The 15,332-nt window shown below is 44.9% G+C and overlaps 1 protein-coding gene across 4 annotated transcripts in view; it reads right to left on the bottom strand.

The window, feature by feature from the left end:
* The window catches only part of suco (SUN domain containing ossification factor), a 56,976-nt gene that overhangs the window by 22,977 nt on the left and 18,667 nt on the right, over window positions 1-15,332 (bottom strand). For all 4 annotated transcript variants that reach the window (XM_074667749.1, XM_074667751.1, XM_074667750.1 and 1 more), the window contains exons 2-5: window positions 8,197-8,323; window positions 6,134-6,235; window positions 5,468-5,790; window positions 4,307-4,502 (exon numbers count right to left, since the gene is read on the bottom strand). In XM_074667749.1, the coding sequence (XP_074523850.1) occupies window positions 4,307-4,502; window positions 5,468-5,790; window positions 6,134-6,235; window positions 8,197-8,323 (748 nt within the window). The remainder of the gene's footprint in view (window positions 1-4,306; window positions 4,503-5,467; window positions 5,791-6,133; window positions 6,236-8,196; window positions 8,324-15,332) is intronic.

Below are 15,332 nucleotides of genomic sequence, written 5' to 3'. Positions count from 1 at the left end.
TAATATTTGGATGGATTATATAAGAGCACCCTTTGGACCTCACACCACAGACTGGTCTGAAAAATCTACTGACTAAGACAGCTTCTGATGCAAACACACCAACAGCTTCCACGAGACTCCGTCACTGACCCTGGACCCAGACCTGGACCCAGACCTGGACCCAGACCTGGACCCAGACCTGGACCCAGACCTGGACCCAGACCTGGACCCAGACCTGCAAAACAATGTTTAAATACAGGATGCAGACAGACATCCACAGGTAATTAAGATCTCCCTCTGATCCTTCCCTTTTAACAACAGGAAGTGAGAGCAGGCTGACTCAGCATTAAGCCCTGACCCCTTTAGAGCTGAACTCTGCTGTATTGACATTAAACCAGTGTGTGTGAGGTCAGAGGAGTAATGGAGAAACAGCATCACTCCCTCTGAGACACTTCAATGTGGCTGCTGGGAAGATATTCCGAAATCAAAGCTTATTGAAAAGGAGGTCTGAGATGTGAGGGGAGTGTTTGTGGAGCAGTCCGTCACACTGCACACTCAGAATATGGTTCTTAGTCTGGCTTCATGTTTTTTCTGTGTTAATGTCTCTTTAAAACAAAGAAACTGAAAAAAAAACTAACAGACAAAGACACTTTGTGCCCCTGCATGCAGGAGCAGACAAATGATGTCTCTGTCTGATTTGAATCATATTTTAATGAGTTCGCCGATTGACTTTCTACAGTCCCATGGTGAGGTTTCAGGACTCTTTCCTCCCAAAAACTCTTTTCCGCTGTGTAAATCATCAGCTCTAGACGAAGAGCTGAGTTCAGGGGTCTGCAAACATTCTTAGGAGCCATTTTGCCTCAGCTCACCTGGAGCTAAGTTGTTCCAGAGCCAACAGAAATTTACTGATATTATCATCTTCACAATTAAGACTATAGAGTGCATAAAACTATGCAATGTTAAAATCTAGTGAATAATTCTCTAAACCAGAAGATTTTTGAATTTATGAAATTTTAAAGGTGATGTCTTATATTTTCATTCTTAACAAATTTGCAAAAATGTCAAAAGAGTTTGAAATTTAAAATATTTGCAAAAATTTTGGAAATTTAAAAAAATTGTGAAAATGTTTTAAACAATTGTGAAATGACAAAATTTGCAAAGACTTCAATTCAACAAATTAAGGAATTAAAAAAAATAGCTAAAATTTACAAAATGTTAAAAATGAAATCATTTTGAAATAATTTCATTTTTTTCCTGAAATTTTAAATATTGCACTTGAACACTTGAAATTACAAAATTTAAAAAAAAATTCAGAAGTTTGTGATTTTGAAAAAAGATGCAAAAATTTAAAAAGAAATGTTTAAATTTAAAAAATTAAAAAAGTTTGAAATTTGAAAAACATACATATGATGTTTAAACATAAAAATAAATTTTAAAAATTAGCAAAAATTGAAATTTTATTGGTTTCATCATTTTTAAAAGAATACCTGAATTTGATAACATAAGTAGCACTGAACTCATATATCCATATATCAAGCATGTACATTAAGCCAGCATGTTAACAGTTAAAAGAATCCATCTACATGGAAATTAAATCTGGATTTTCTTCCAGATTTGTCCTTTTGTAGATTTAGTTATCTTCCCGGCCACAGGTACATGGAAAGTTGGTGGCTGTTGATGTAGGGGGTGAAGTAGAGTGGTGGCAGGCTTTATTGACAGATGGGATGAAAATTTAGCTCAATAAAATTTAAACATTTAATTTACACAGCCTTCATTTATACCTTGATTAATTAATCAGTGATGTCTGACTATTAGAAGCCACAATATTATTAATTGTTTCTGTTCAGGTGACGTGGAACATTGTCTTTTAAAGATGTGTTTGAGCTCTGAAAGAAGCTGCAGACTCCAGCCTGAACCTGTCACAGACTGAGGAGGGAGTGGAGCTGAAGCGCGTCGATTGTGCGCAATTACACACGGGTAGACCGGAGTTTAATGATAATTCGTACCACGAGATGAGCACATAGGTTGTGATCTCATGTAAATAAACGTCTTTTGTTCTGAAATAGTCGCTTTTTCACACACAGTTCAGGTTTATATAACTGTGAGGAGTGAAATAATCAACTTCACAGTGAATCCTGTAATCAAACAGCTTCTCTAAAAACAAAAATATGTGCTAAAAGTTTGATTCAGCTGGTCTGAATGTTCACTGTGGAGACTTTATCATAAACGTGGGAGTGTTTTAAAAACTGATAACCAGCTCTTTATTTATTTCGATTTTTTTATAGTAAACCAAAAGACGAAACATTTTTTACGGGGAAGAATCAGCTGACAGCTCATGCTGCTCTTTCATAGCGAAGTATTTTATAGATTGGCAGAATAACAGTGAAATGTTGGAAACATTCTTGGTGTCATATCTAATTCAAGGATCTAAATATTAATCAAAGAACATCAGTTTTTATTTCTGAAAATGTTTTGTGCTCATATGATCTAATAATTCTCCTCCACAGACAGATTCCCCTCGCCGCACCCCGCTCTCCACTGACATGAAACTTAAGTACATGAACTCAGACCTGGCGTGGGATTTGAGTGTGCCCGACGCCCACGTTCAGATTGATAAATGCCGATCTGTGCGTGGAAAGGAGCGAACACCCATTTTTTGGGTGTACGCACGTTTGATACATGAGGGCCAGTGTCTATAATCATCATTGCCCTCTGTAGAAATGTAAAAATTCTTTATTTCAAAAATATTTTTATAAAGCTACAAGGAGCTACTGCAAATGAGTCAAAGAGTAGCATGAGGCTTCAGAGCCGCAGATTGCAGACCCCTGATTTAGATCATTCATGAAGCTCATCTCATCTGTGCTGTGACTGATTTCTTCATCTCTCAGTTTGACTGCTCTTTTCATCACAGGTGACCTGGTTTCCTATGTAAATGATCACCCCCTCACACACACACACACACACACACACACACACACACACACACACACACACACACACACACACACACACACACACACACACACACACACACACACACACACACACACACACACACACACACACACACACACACATGCACGCACAGGCTTAGGAACCAGAGTCAAACCTTGAATCTTTAGAGTATGTCAACAGAATCATTAATTTGAACTTTGAACCTGAACCACGAACAACTCGAGGGCTTCCTTCTTTCAAAGAATCAGCTGTGATGAGCCATCCCTGTCAGCGTCTGAGTCAAAGTATCAAACAGTTTCGGACTTTAAAGTGATGCTTCGGGATGGAACAAGTTGGGTCCTATCACAAGGTTTAGGGCAGAAATTACCCCTACAGCAGTGTTTTTGTGCAGCAGAAGCCCAGAGCGCTCGCACCAAACACCCCCTCCATGCTCCTCTGCCGGGTTTCCTCTGCACTCAGACGGGGCCATATTTTACTTGACCAAAAACACAAATAAAAGGACTCCCACCAAAAAAATCTGATATCGGTCTGCATTCACGCTTCATTTAGAGAATTTTCAGCGTGTTACTTTTACACAAAAACACCGCTAAATAAGGCTCTAGTTCTCATCATGTCGTAAAACGGCGCTACCTCCACTGCAGAGTCACAGCTGGCTACGAGGCGCTCGCCGCTTAGTGTATCAGTCCGCGCACGCGGCGTGCCAGATATAAACAAACGCAGGTAGTCTGCCAGGACGAATTATGCAATAACAACGTAAAGATGAGTGATTATGAGAGCGAGGACGACCTGCCGTTACCTTTGCAAGCAAAGTGAAGCGTGAATGCAGACCGACATCAGATTGTTTCGGTGGGAGTCCGTTTATTTGTGTTTTTGGTCAAGTAAAATATGGCCCCGTCTGAGTGCAGAGGAAACCGGCAGAGGAGCAGGGAGGGGGTGTTTGCGAGTGCTCTGGGCTTCTGCTGCACAAAAACACTGCTGTAGGGGTAATTTCTGCCCTAAACCTTGTGACAGGACCCAACCTGTTCCATCCCGGAGTATCACTTCAATGCCTGAAACAGTTAACAGACTCAGAGTTAATGGAGTGACCAGGGTCTGGTTCTTTCTCCAGACTGTTCAGGTCTGGAGCTGCAGAGTCTCAGTCCTCTGTACCTCAAACCGGAGGACAACGGCTCTCCTCTCAGAACCTCAGATCCTAAGGTCACTTCATCAGTCAGAGACTCTCCTTCCAGCTGAACACCAGTGGCTGAACACCTGCTCTACCTGTGAACCAGGACTGCTCACCTTCCTGTCCCACAGCTGTATGTGCACCTCACTCTGACCCCACACCTCTCTGAAACTCTGAGGAGGACCCTGATGATGAGGAGTTGCTGACCTGCTGATCTTTGTGGACCTGGGAGGCGTTCCCCTCGTGGTCAGAATCAGACAGTCCCCCCTCCAGCTCCTGATGCTCCTGACGCTCCTGCTGTTGTTCCAGGTCTACATGACCAGGTCTGAACTGGGCCTCTGCCTCGGGACCAGGACTGTGGACCTGTTCTGACGGCTGGTCCTCTGAGCCGGCCTCCTCGGGCCTACAGCAGAAGCAGAGGACAGGAAGGAGGGAACAGAAGAGGAGGAGGAGGAGGAGAGGAGAGCAGAAATGAGTACCCACATGCAGTTCAGAGGTGTGAGCGTCAGCGACAGTCCTCGTTGAGAGCAGGCAGAATGAGGACGTCAAATCAAAGAGCAGAGGGAAGCAAGGGCAGCACTCGGTGGTGGCACGCAGCAGAGAGGTGCAGCTTGTGACTGGATTACCTGGCGCTGTGCTTTGATTGGCTGCTGGGGGTCAGGGACTCACCTGAACAGAGGGCGGCCAAAGGGGGAGTTTTCACAGGTTGCCAGTTCGGGGGGAATGACCCCGCACTGAGAATCAGAGTGCTCAGCAGAGACTAAGGAGTCTACTGGGAGTTCATCTCCTGCACTGGCAACCCGCACCACACTGAGGGAAAGAAAGGACAAGGTGTTTACCACACCTCCTCACACTGGGGAGGGAGGGAGGGAGGGATGGGAGGGAAGGAGGAGGATAGAGAGATGAGGAGAAAAAAGAGGTGTGGGGGGGAGAGGTGGCTCCTTTGACAGGGAGCTGTGCAGGTTTTGAAATGTAAGTCCAGGTGTGTGGAATGATCATGGTCCAGGTTCACAAGCAGCATCAAGTCCACAAGCTCCCTAAGAAGTGTGCCCCAGGCACTGATGGTGGCCTGGGATCGCCCCCTGTGAGCTCCTCTGTCAGTGAGAGCTCCGCCTCTCAGGGATGTGAATGAAAACCAGTGAAACCAGAGTAAAGACTGGAGGAGGAAACGTTAACCAGCAGAACATGACACAACATAACACAACATGAGCACACACATGAGCACACACATGAGCACACACATGAGCACACAGCGGATCTTTCTCCTCATGTGTGTGCTGAAGCTGGCTCTGACCCTCAGACCTCTCTCTGAGGCCAAAGCCAGCTCCTAAACAAAACTCTGGACTGAGGAACTGAACAGGAACTTACCCTGTGTGGGTCAGGCCAGCACTCTGTGAGGTAGGTGTGTTTTCAGCTTCATTGGGGGAGGGGGCTGAGTCCAGGCTCAGCACTGCAGCAGGAGCTTCACTGGAGATCTCTGCCGGGACTTCTGAGGACTCTGGGGTCTGTGCTAGAACTGCTTCTGGAGTGGACACGAGAACTTCCTGGTCCTGGTTCTGGGTGTCGGTCTGCTGGTCCACATTGGCCTGGGGGGGCTCTGGGTGGGTTTCTGGCTCAGGAGCAACAGGTTCAGGGTCTGACTCTGGTTCAGGCTTGGTCTCCTTCACCTCAGTGTCTCCAGGATTCACAGTCTGCAGACAAGAGGAAGAACAAGCTGTGAGTGTGAGTGTGTGTGTGTGTGTGTGTGTGTGTGTGTGTGTGTGTGTGTGTGTGTGTGTGTGTGTGTGTGTGTGTGTGTGTGTGTGTGTGTTATGCCGTTACCTGTTCAAGGTGTTTGTGTGTTGTGTGTGTGTGTTGTGTGTTGTGTGTAGATGGTGTTACCTGTTTAAGGTGTGCGTGTGTGTGTGTGTGTGTGTGTGTGTGTGTGTGTGTGTGTGTGTGTGTGTGTGTGTGTGTGTGTGTGTGTGTGTGTGTGTGTGTGTGTGTGTGTGTGTGTGTGTGTGTGTTGTGTGTGTTGTGTGTAGATGGTGTTACCTGTTCATGGTGTGTGTTGTGTGCTGTTAGCTCCCTCAGTGCTGCTCTCTCTGTCTCCAGTCCCACATGGTATGAAGTGTGTGTTGTCCATTCTTCCAGCACCTACACAAACACAAATGTTGGTCACACACTCTTCATCCGCACACACAGAAAAGTGTGTAAAGGTCAGATTCAGTGAAGAGGTGTGCTGTTGTTCTTGAACAAAGACTGTGATACTCCAAACACACACACACACACACACACACACACACACACACACACACACACACACACACACACACACACACACACAGACACAGACACACAGCTGAACACTGTCAGGCTTTTTTTAGGACTCCCTGCCAACCAGAGATGTGGATCCAGCAGAGAGCAGCAGGTCTGGATGGAAACGGTTCCTGAGCTCCAGGTTTGACCCCCTCCAGTAGGAAGCCCTGCAGGTTTCTGACTCACACTGCAGGGCGGCCTGCTGTGGGGCATTCTGTAAACCAGCTCTGTCTGACGCAGGCTTTAAGGAGGATTAGACTCCCAACTTTGTTCAGCGGATAATAGGAGTGAAGGTTAGGAAAGCTTTTGTTTACCGTGAACTTTGACCCCACAGGATGGTCCTGACCTACATTACTGCATGCTCCGTGCCTGGTTACCATCCAGACTGGGTGGAAGCAGGCTGCTTTATGACTTTTTACCTGAAATACTCTGATTGTCATGTCCATTTCTGTGTGTCCTGACCCAGAGTGCTCAGAGCGCGCTCAGATAACAGGCTGTACACAGATAAGAGGTCTGCTCCAAAACACCGTTTCTCTCTTTGAGGAAGAACACAGAGTTACGTAACAGCCTCCTCAGGCTACAGCTCAGGACCTTCAGACCATCTACACCCAGTATTTATAACTACACCTCTTCTCTCTGCACCTCCTCCCCCTCTCAGGGGTCAACAGGGTCCTAAAGACCATGACCTGACTCCCACCACCCAGTCACATGATCTGCAAACACACGGTTTCACCATGAGCTCCAGGAGGAGTGAGAAAATGGCTGATCATCCCACAGACAGGCTGCAGCATGAGGCAGCACAGCTTACCCACTCAGAATATGCGTCTATTCATCCATCTATCAAGCTGTTTATTCATCCATTCATCCATCTGTTCATCCATTCATCCATCTGTTCATCCACTCATCCATCTGTTCATTCATTCATCCCTGCATTCATCCATCTGTTTATCCATCCATTCATCTGATTATCCATCCACTCCTCGAGCTGTTCATCCATTCATTCATCTATTCATCCAACTGTTCATCCATTCTTGTACACCATTTTAACACTCTTTGTTCAGGTCTCTGTGTCGACTGGTTTCAGACCATGGTCTCTTTAGGGCACAGGTTTTGGTCTTTATCTGGGGGATTGGGTCATTTTAAAATAAAGCTTCACGTTCTGGCTCCGGATCATAAATCTCATCCTTGTTTATCAAAACTAAATCACTGACACATGGCTTGAAGTCATCAGCAGGTCAGGTCCAGAGGAAATCTGATGTTTTGGACGAGGAAGAGTTCATTTTTGAACTCACAATTCTATTCAGGTGCTTAAGGAGTTTAACATGCTTATTTATTACAATGCAAGTATGTTGTCATGGGTGGGATTCCTGCAGGAACATACGGTTCTACTGTGACTTTGTGATCTCAGGTATCCAGCTGCTGTGGGACCTTGCGCGGCGCTCCAGAGACGCATCCAGTACGAACTGCGGCACTGTGATGCGAATTAGGGATTAGAGTTTGTGACACGTTGGGTCACACGGCTTGGCAGAGAAACAAGACGTCAGGCAGGTGGAGGTGTGCCCACAGCACTCAGGTATGATCTGTGAGCTCAGCCCTACATGGTGTGTAATCCTCCAGAGAGGGGCCGGCCTAACACCTGACCTCAGGTTCAGCTGGTTCCTCACAGATTAAGGAAGTAGTGATAATCTGACCTCAGCGTGAGATGGAGGATCAAATCAGAAAGTGTGTGTGAGACATCAGTCAGCTGCTGTTTGTTTCATCATCACTCTGCGTGACCAACTCCTCCACCCTCAGCTCACCTTGTGTTGCGTGGAGTCCTGCTCCTGGTCCTGGTCCTGCTTCGGGCCATCAGCCGTTCTGTCCCTGGCAGAGGGAGCTGAGCCAGGTGAGCTCTGCTCTGAACAATACACATGTTGACTGGGGTACCTGAAACACACACAGGAACATGTTCAGCTCAATGTACCCAGACACACAGCCCAACCAGGGTCACAGCAGAACAACAGAAAGAGAACAGATCAGACCACCTTTAGAGGGTCTGAAAGACCAGAGCAGAAACACAAAACCCCACAGGTTGGACTCTGGCTGAGAAACCCCTCCAGACTGCATGAGTGTACCAGGTGTAATGTGCATGAAGTCACACAGAAACCCAAAGAGACCCAGAGTCAGGTTCAGAAGACCCCCCTTTTCTTTCAGCTTCTCTGAGTTAATCTCATGTCAACACACTAACCTGTACCTGCACATGTTTCCATAGATTTGCATATGTAGCTCCACTGTTCCACTTCTGTCAATCAAACAAAGTGCTTTAAAGGGAGGAGGCCTGAGAAACAACCAGATCTGCTTCAAAACAAGAACACAGGAACACAAGGAGCACAGGAAGGCTGGGGAAGGGGGGGTCTGTGATCCTCCATCACAGACCTCATCTCTGAGTGCTAAAGCCTGAGGTGAACTGAGCGGGGTCTGTCTCAACACGTTGTGACTCACCTACACACTGAGTCAACGCTTCTACAAATCTTTACGTGTCAAGAGCTAACAGGCTAAACCATAACGAAGATCCAGTTAAACCGGAACAAGCTCACATCAAACAGGAGCTCACACACACACACATACACACATCCTTCTTTAGGTTAAAGAAACTAGGTCATCATACACTTCAGGAACCTGTTCAGGACTCAACCTTTCCATTGTAAGCTCTACGTTTTGGTAAATATGGAAAAGCTGTGAGAGTCTCTTGGTCACATGGTCGCAGCAATGGTTGTTCCCCACATGACACAGGCAGGACAAATGATCACTTCATGTAATTATCAAAATCAATAAATTGGTAGGTCTGCATGGTGCCACACCACAAGTGTCACCATCTGTATGAGGGACCCACAAGTCTGTATGAGGGATCCAAAAATCTGTTACAGGGGAACACAGGTCTTTTAGAGGGATCCACAGGTCCTGACACAACACTGAGATTAAAGAGCATATTCCAGTCTTGATTTATTTTGGAAATGAACACTGCACGTCTGATAATGGCTGTAGGATGAGCATTTGGGATTGTGTTTATTGTAGGGCTGTCATTTTAAAGCGTTAATTAGATAAATTGATTACACCGCAAATTAACGTGTTATAAAAATTAACGCAGATTAATCTGGATCCCAAACCCGCAGGGCGTTTAAAGACGCACCTATTTTCAATTGTCTGGCATTTACAAACTGTTTGTCCTACTTGGAAAAAGTGGTGTTCCCGTCAGATTTTCAAATTTCCGACAGTCCCTGAATGTATCACACGTGAAGTCGGCAACATGCTTTAAACCGGGGGGGAGCAAGAGTTATTTTTGTGAGACTGCCGTCCACATCTCGTTTATTTATTTTTTTAGTCCTTTTTGAAAATCAGCAGAAAATCAACCGTTTGCTCTAGCTCAATTCTGTAAAAACAGATAATTCTACACTCTTTACTGCATTAAACAAGCCCTGAATGATCGATATTTGTCCTGTATTTAAGTCTAAAGAATTCTTTAAAAATTTCCTTCCATCTTCCTGGTGTCATGTTTCAGCTTGGGGCTGCTCTGCACCAATGAGCAACAGTTTGTGTGTTCAGAGCATGTTAAACTGAGAATACTTCACTTTTCTTTGATCAAAGACTTGAATAAAGTGTTTTGTACATAGTTCCTCACAGTTTTTAGCCTTTAGCCCTGGTTCTCCTGACCTCATAGAAGTATAGAAGTTCATATTGCAGTGAAAATTGAGTCCACATCAAGTAAAAATGTGACAGAAGCAAAAAACGTCCTGAAAATCAAATCAGCTTATCTTACGTGTAGGACTGTGTAGATTTTGCGAAGACAGAACCATAAAACTTTTTCATTTGTTCCTTATGCCTCAGGGTACCTAAAAATGTGTTGTATATATTCCCACCTTATTTTTAAATGTTTTTAAATGTCTTTTAATGTAATTTTAATGTCCTGGAATTCAAATTCTTTATTTTAGGACCTTAAGCAGGTATGAGATTAAAATGCAATTAATTAGATTACTTAATTACAAATCCTGTAATTAGTTAGATTATTTTTTTTAATCGCCTGACAGCACTAGTTTATTGTATTTCTTCCTAAGTATCATTCAATTTGACAATTTATTAAGATTATTCAGATGCGTTTGGGTGGATGGATGGATGGATGGATGGATGGATGGATGGATGGATGGATGGATGGATGGATGGATGGATAGATGGTTGGATGGATGGATGGATGGATGCAGAAATACTAGTAAAAAGGACACCAAGTCCGCTTTTTGATTTGATGGACTCTGCTTTTGTGCTTGGATTCGTTTTGTGCAGCTGCCAAGACGGGACTTTATATCTGCATGGGTCACAAAAAATTGTAGTCGACTGTGCGGCCTATTTATCCACAGAAAGATCGATATGATGGAGTCTGATTTATAAAGTCTATGAATGGAGTTCAGGATGGGATACCAGAACCATGTTGAGGTGAAACTGATGCGGCTGCTGTTCCGTCAGACAACTGCAGCTTCTTGAGCAGCAGCAGCAGCCCCTAGCCCGGCTCCTGGTGACAGACGTAAACAAGGATTTGTCAGTGATTCAATGTGATGGAAACTTGAGCTGAGCACCATAGCTAAGTCTTGGTTTTCTGACTCTAGATCAGAGGATAGACCTTTCTATCTTTCTCTCTATGGGCTTTATCATGATGGCTCAAAGCGCGTTGCTTTATGATCAGCTCTTACACGTAGCACTTGCTTTTCGAGTCAGTGTATCTAGTTTCAAACTTTAAATACGCTGATGTAAACACAGTGTAAAGACACAGAGCCCAGGGTAACGCATCCTTAAAACTACAGCAGTCAAATACCAGAGCACACACACACACACACACACACAGATGGCAGGAAGCTGCTCCATCTGTGTGAGGACATTTGATGGATGGGATGATGAAATCAAAGATGACAGGAACATGAAGCTGACACCTGCTGAGGTGTCACTCCAGCTCAGCAGTCAGATCCAAAGTGGAGGAGGAGGAAGCTGCAGTCCCTCCAGTGTCCACTTGAGGCTCTCTCATTGGATCCCACTCAGACTGCGATTAAACACCAGTAGTAAACATGTTTAGACGGGTAGATTTCCTCAAGTGAAGCTAATTGCTAAATCAGAGATAGAACCCTGTGATGAAGTGTTAGATCATCAGCAAACATCCTCAGCTGCTGTTTGGTGAGAAACCTGGACCACACAGTTTGGCTTTACAGGAGCAGGGCTGAGATCAGGAGGAATGTCCCCCTGGCCTCCATTCTTCCAGCCAGCTGACTACATGACATTATCCTTGTTGCTCTGATCCTTCAGCTCATGAAATGCACAGGATCATATATGTGTTAACACCTCCACATATACGCGTCCTCCTAAAGGTCTGAGAGAGCCACGGAGCCAGAAACCTGAGAGCCCAGCAGTGAGGTAAAGATTCCTCAGGGCGAATATGAACCACAGGCTAACATAGGCTCCAGGCTAATCTTAGCTTTCCATAGCTTCAAACTATGCTGTGTGATGTGTCAGATGCTAACCCCCTCTGAGACACATGGAGCTGCACCACACATCACACTTCTCTGACACACCATCGTCAAATGTAGGTCAGCAGTAAAGCAGCATCCTGCTCCTCTGACACAGCACCATGCTCTAACAGGACAACATTTAGATCATTAGAATGGTTCTGCTCACATCCTGCCTGTGTGTGTGTCCACGCCGACAACAGAGGGAGAAGATTCAACCTGAAGATGGAGGCTGAGAGACCGAGTCAGCACTGAAGAGGAGGACTCAGTCATTTCATGAACGCCTCTCTGCAGGCTTCATTCAGACCCAAACAGCTCTGCCACGCTGACGTTAGAGACTAGCTCAGTCTGCCAACAAGGAGGGGTCTCTGAAGCGTCAGTTCACCTGGCGCTCCAAACTCCTCTACAGACAAACACACTGAAAAAGAGTTATTGGACCATCTAAAAATTGACCTCAAGACTAGATGTGCCAGCCAGGGACAATAAGACCTGAAACCACCTGCACACCCAACCATAAAAACAGACTTCAACAACATATTTACAGCCTGGTTCAAAAGTAGCTTGGGTCTGAAACACTGATTTCTTTATCAGCACACAATGTACGGAGGCTGGATTTTTTTCTAACTCGGCAGTTTAGAAAATATTAGGATGGTTTGATTGCTCAGGTCAGGTGACAGTCATGTCATAATGTGGTGTAACATGTTAGGTCCAGCCCTAATTAACTCTCTTTGTTCGGGAGATATCCTGATAAACTCTGCAGCTTCATGCTTCACACAGAACTCTGTAGTTTACCGTTTACAGGAAATCCTGTCTGGTATGGATCTCTGGAGTTCCTGACTGCTCCAGAGCTTCACATGGTTTGTTTAGTTTGACTCTGCAGGGTACTGATCATTTATATCCAGGTCCCTTTACTCCTGAATGTTTTGAGTTTAAGATCAAATTTAACGCGTTCCATTTCATTCAACACTTCAGACTAAGTCAGCTCTTAATGAACACATTTCACCTGAACTCACGTCATGGTTTAAGCTAACAGCTCCTGAACTAACAGCTCCTGAACTGTGTTTGTGATCGTCCCTGTGAAAGGATCTGTGAGGCCCTGTTAGGTGAGCTCCTGTGTAAACACAGCGTATGGCAAATAGATGACAAACATCCTGAGAGCAGCTCACACAGTCAACAGTTCACACAGCTACTGTACACACAGTCAACAATCCTGTTCAACTTCCTGATCACTGCTGCAGGTCCAACATCCGCTATCTGACTCTCTAAAGTTGGTTTGCAGCCTGCCAGCTCACTGAGAGCTCATCATCCACAGTCAAATACAGACCATAAAACACTCACGATCCAGGCTCAGCTCAACTCAGAGGAGGAAGTCTGGGTGGAGTCTGAATCCCCCTTCATGAGGTCCACAGTGGAGAGACTTGTTTTCAGAGTCATCACTGGTACCTGAATGCACCAGGACACAACCATTACTTTCAACAGCTCAATATTTGTCTCATAACTGTCCTCAGAGGGCCTCACAGCTCTGTCAACAGGACTCAGAACACACACACTCATACAGGTTTATAGAGGGATTATCAGTCTATGTCATCAGAAAGATGTGCACACATCTTGACCACAGAGGCAGCGTTTAGCACCATTCATTCAGACAAGTTAGCGTTCTTTAAACACTAATTCAACCTGTTAGCAGCATCAAAATGTACGGTTGTTCTGTGCTCAGCTGTCAGAAACAATACTATACAACAGAGTCAACGTCTATCAAGTTTGGACAGTAACAGAGCAACGACTGTTTTGGAGTTAATAGTGACCATGCTAACTGGTGACTCTCAGCTGAAAGTATCAGTGATTAAAGACTGAGAGTCACCCCTTAACAGGGTCACACTTTACACTGAAACACCAGCGGGGTGTAATTAAATGTGTCATCTTTATCCAACGTCAGTTAACAGGTTTGACCCACAAACAAGCACTATGAACTGCTGATATTCAAGACACAGATTTGACTTCGCTTTTTTGATGATAAATAAAGCTATGATTAACGGAAACAGATTTTAGGATCAAAGTCAAATCAGGGAACATCATGAAATGATGAACCAGTCAATTAGCCCTGAAATACTCAACCATTAACTTTCTGATCTGGTGCAGTTCTCTGGACATACTTTCTGTTTCTTTTATTATGAACCAGGTCTCAGACTCAGCAGTCTGTGTGCTCTTTTTGCTTTTTGATGATTGAGAGCTAAGGAGGAAAAACAGAGCAGGACAAGAGGAGAACAAGAATAGAATAGAATAGAATTTATTATTATAATAATTATTATTATAATTTATTAATTGTCATTGTAACAAGTACAACGAAATTGCAAAAGCTCTTCAGTCAGTGCAAAACAGTTTAAAGTGCAAAATAGCTGACATGTTCAGGTGCATTGATGACATAGAGGTAATTGTTATATTGTAATTATATGACGACAATGAGGAAATGATTTAAGCCTTTGTTCAGGATCCTTTCTGTTGTTGGGTAGAAACTGACTCTGAACCGGTTTGTCCTTGTAGTCATAGACCTGGATCGCCTGCCTGAGCCAGCCTGAAGAGGTTGGTTCTGGCTGCACTGTACAGAGCGCTGTCACCAGCCCTGAAGGCGGTGTCTCTGTCTTTAAAGCAGCTGCTGGACCTTCTGTGTCATCCAGGGCTTCCGGATGGTCTTGTCCACTGTGACGTTGTCTGTGCAGTTCTTGATGTAGCACAGAACACCGTCTGTGAACACCTCCAGGTCTGGGTGTTCAAAAATGTCCCAGGTAGTCCTTTCAAAACAGTCCTGTAGCTGCTCAGAGGAATCATCAGGTCAGGTTGTGATCCTCCTTCTGGTGCTAGGGGCAGTTTTCCGGAGGGGGGTGTATCCAGGGATCATGAGCAAGCACATGTGGTCTGACTGGCCCAGGTGTGCTAGCTGTTTAGCCTTGTAGCCCAGCTTGATGCTGGAGTCCACCTTGTCCAGTGTATTAGCTTCTCTAGTGGCACACTTGACGTGCTGATGAAACCTGGGAAGCACCGTTTTAAGGTCCACATGATTGAAGTCCCCTGCTATGGGGTGTCTACTCTGCCGGGGGAAGGTAGATGGGCAGTGGCTGTCCACAGTCAGCTCGTCAGTACACCAGTTGTTGTTTATGTACAAACACACACCTCCTCTACTCTTCCTTGAATCCTTTGTTCTATGCTGTCAATGGGCTATGTAGCCTGCTAGCTCAATAGCTGAGTCTGGTATGGCTGAGCTTAGCCAAGATTCTGTGATCAGAATAATGCAGCTGTCCTTAACGATGTTGTTAACTACAACCTGGAGCATCAGTTCATCCAGTTTGTGGCAAGGGATCGTGCATTCGAGAAAAAAATGCTTGGAAGCGGTGGTTTGTGTGGTTGCTTCTGTAGCC

The sequence above is a fragment of the Halichoeres trimaculatus genome, unplaced genomic scaffold (assembly GCF_033239565.1).
Source record: "Halichoeres trimaculatus isolate MK-OKI-2021-1 unplaced genomic scaffold, fHalTri1.1 fHalTri1_scaffold_4, whole genome shotgun sequence".
In the NCBI taxonomy this organism is placed as follows: Eukaryota; Metazoa; Chordata; class Actinopteri; order Labriformes; family Labridae; genus Halichoeres; species Halichoeres trimaculatus.
The sequence above is the reverse complement of the archived record's forward strand: the minus strand, read 5'-3'. Positions and strand labels throughout refer to the sequence as shown.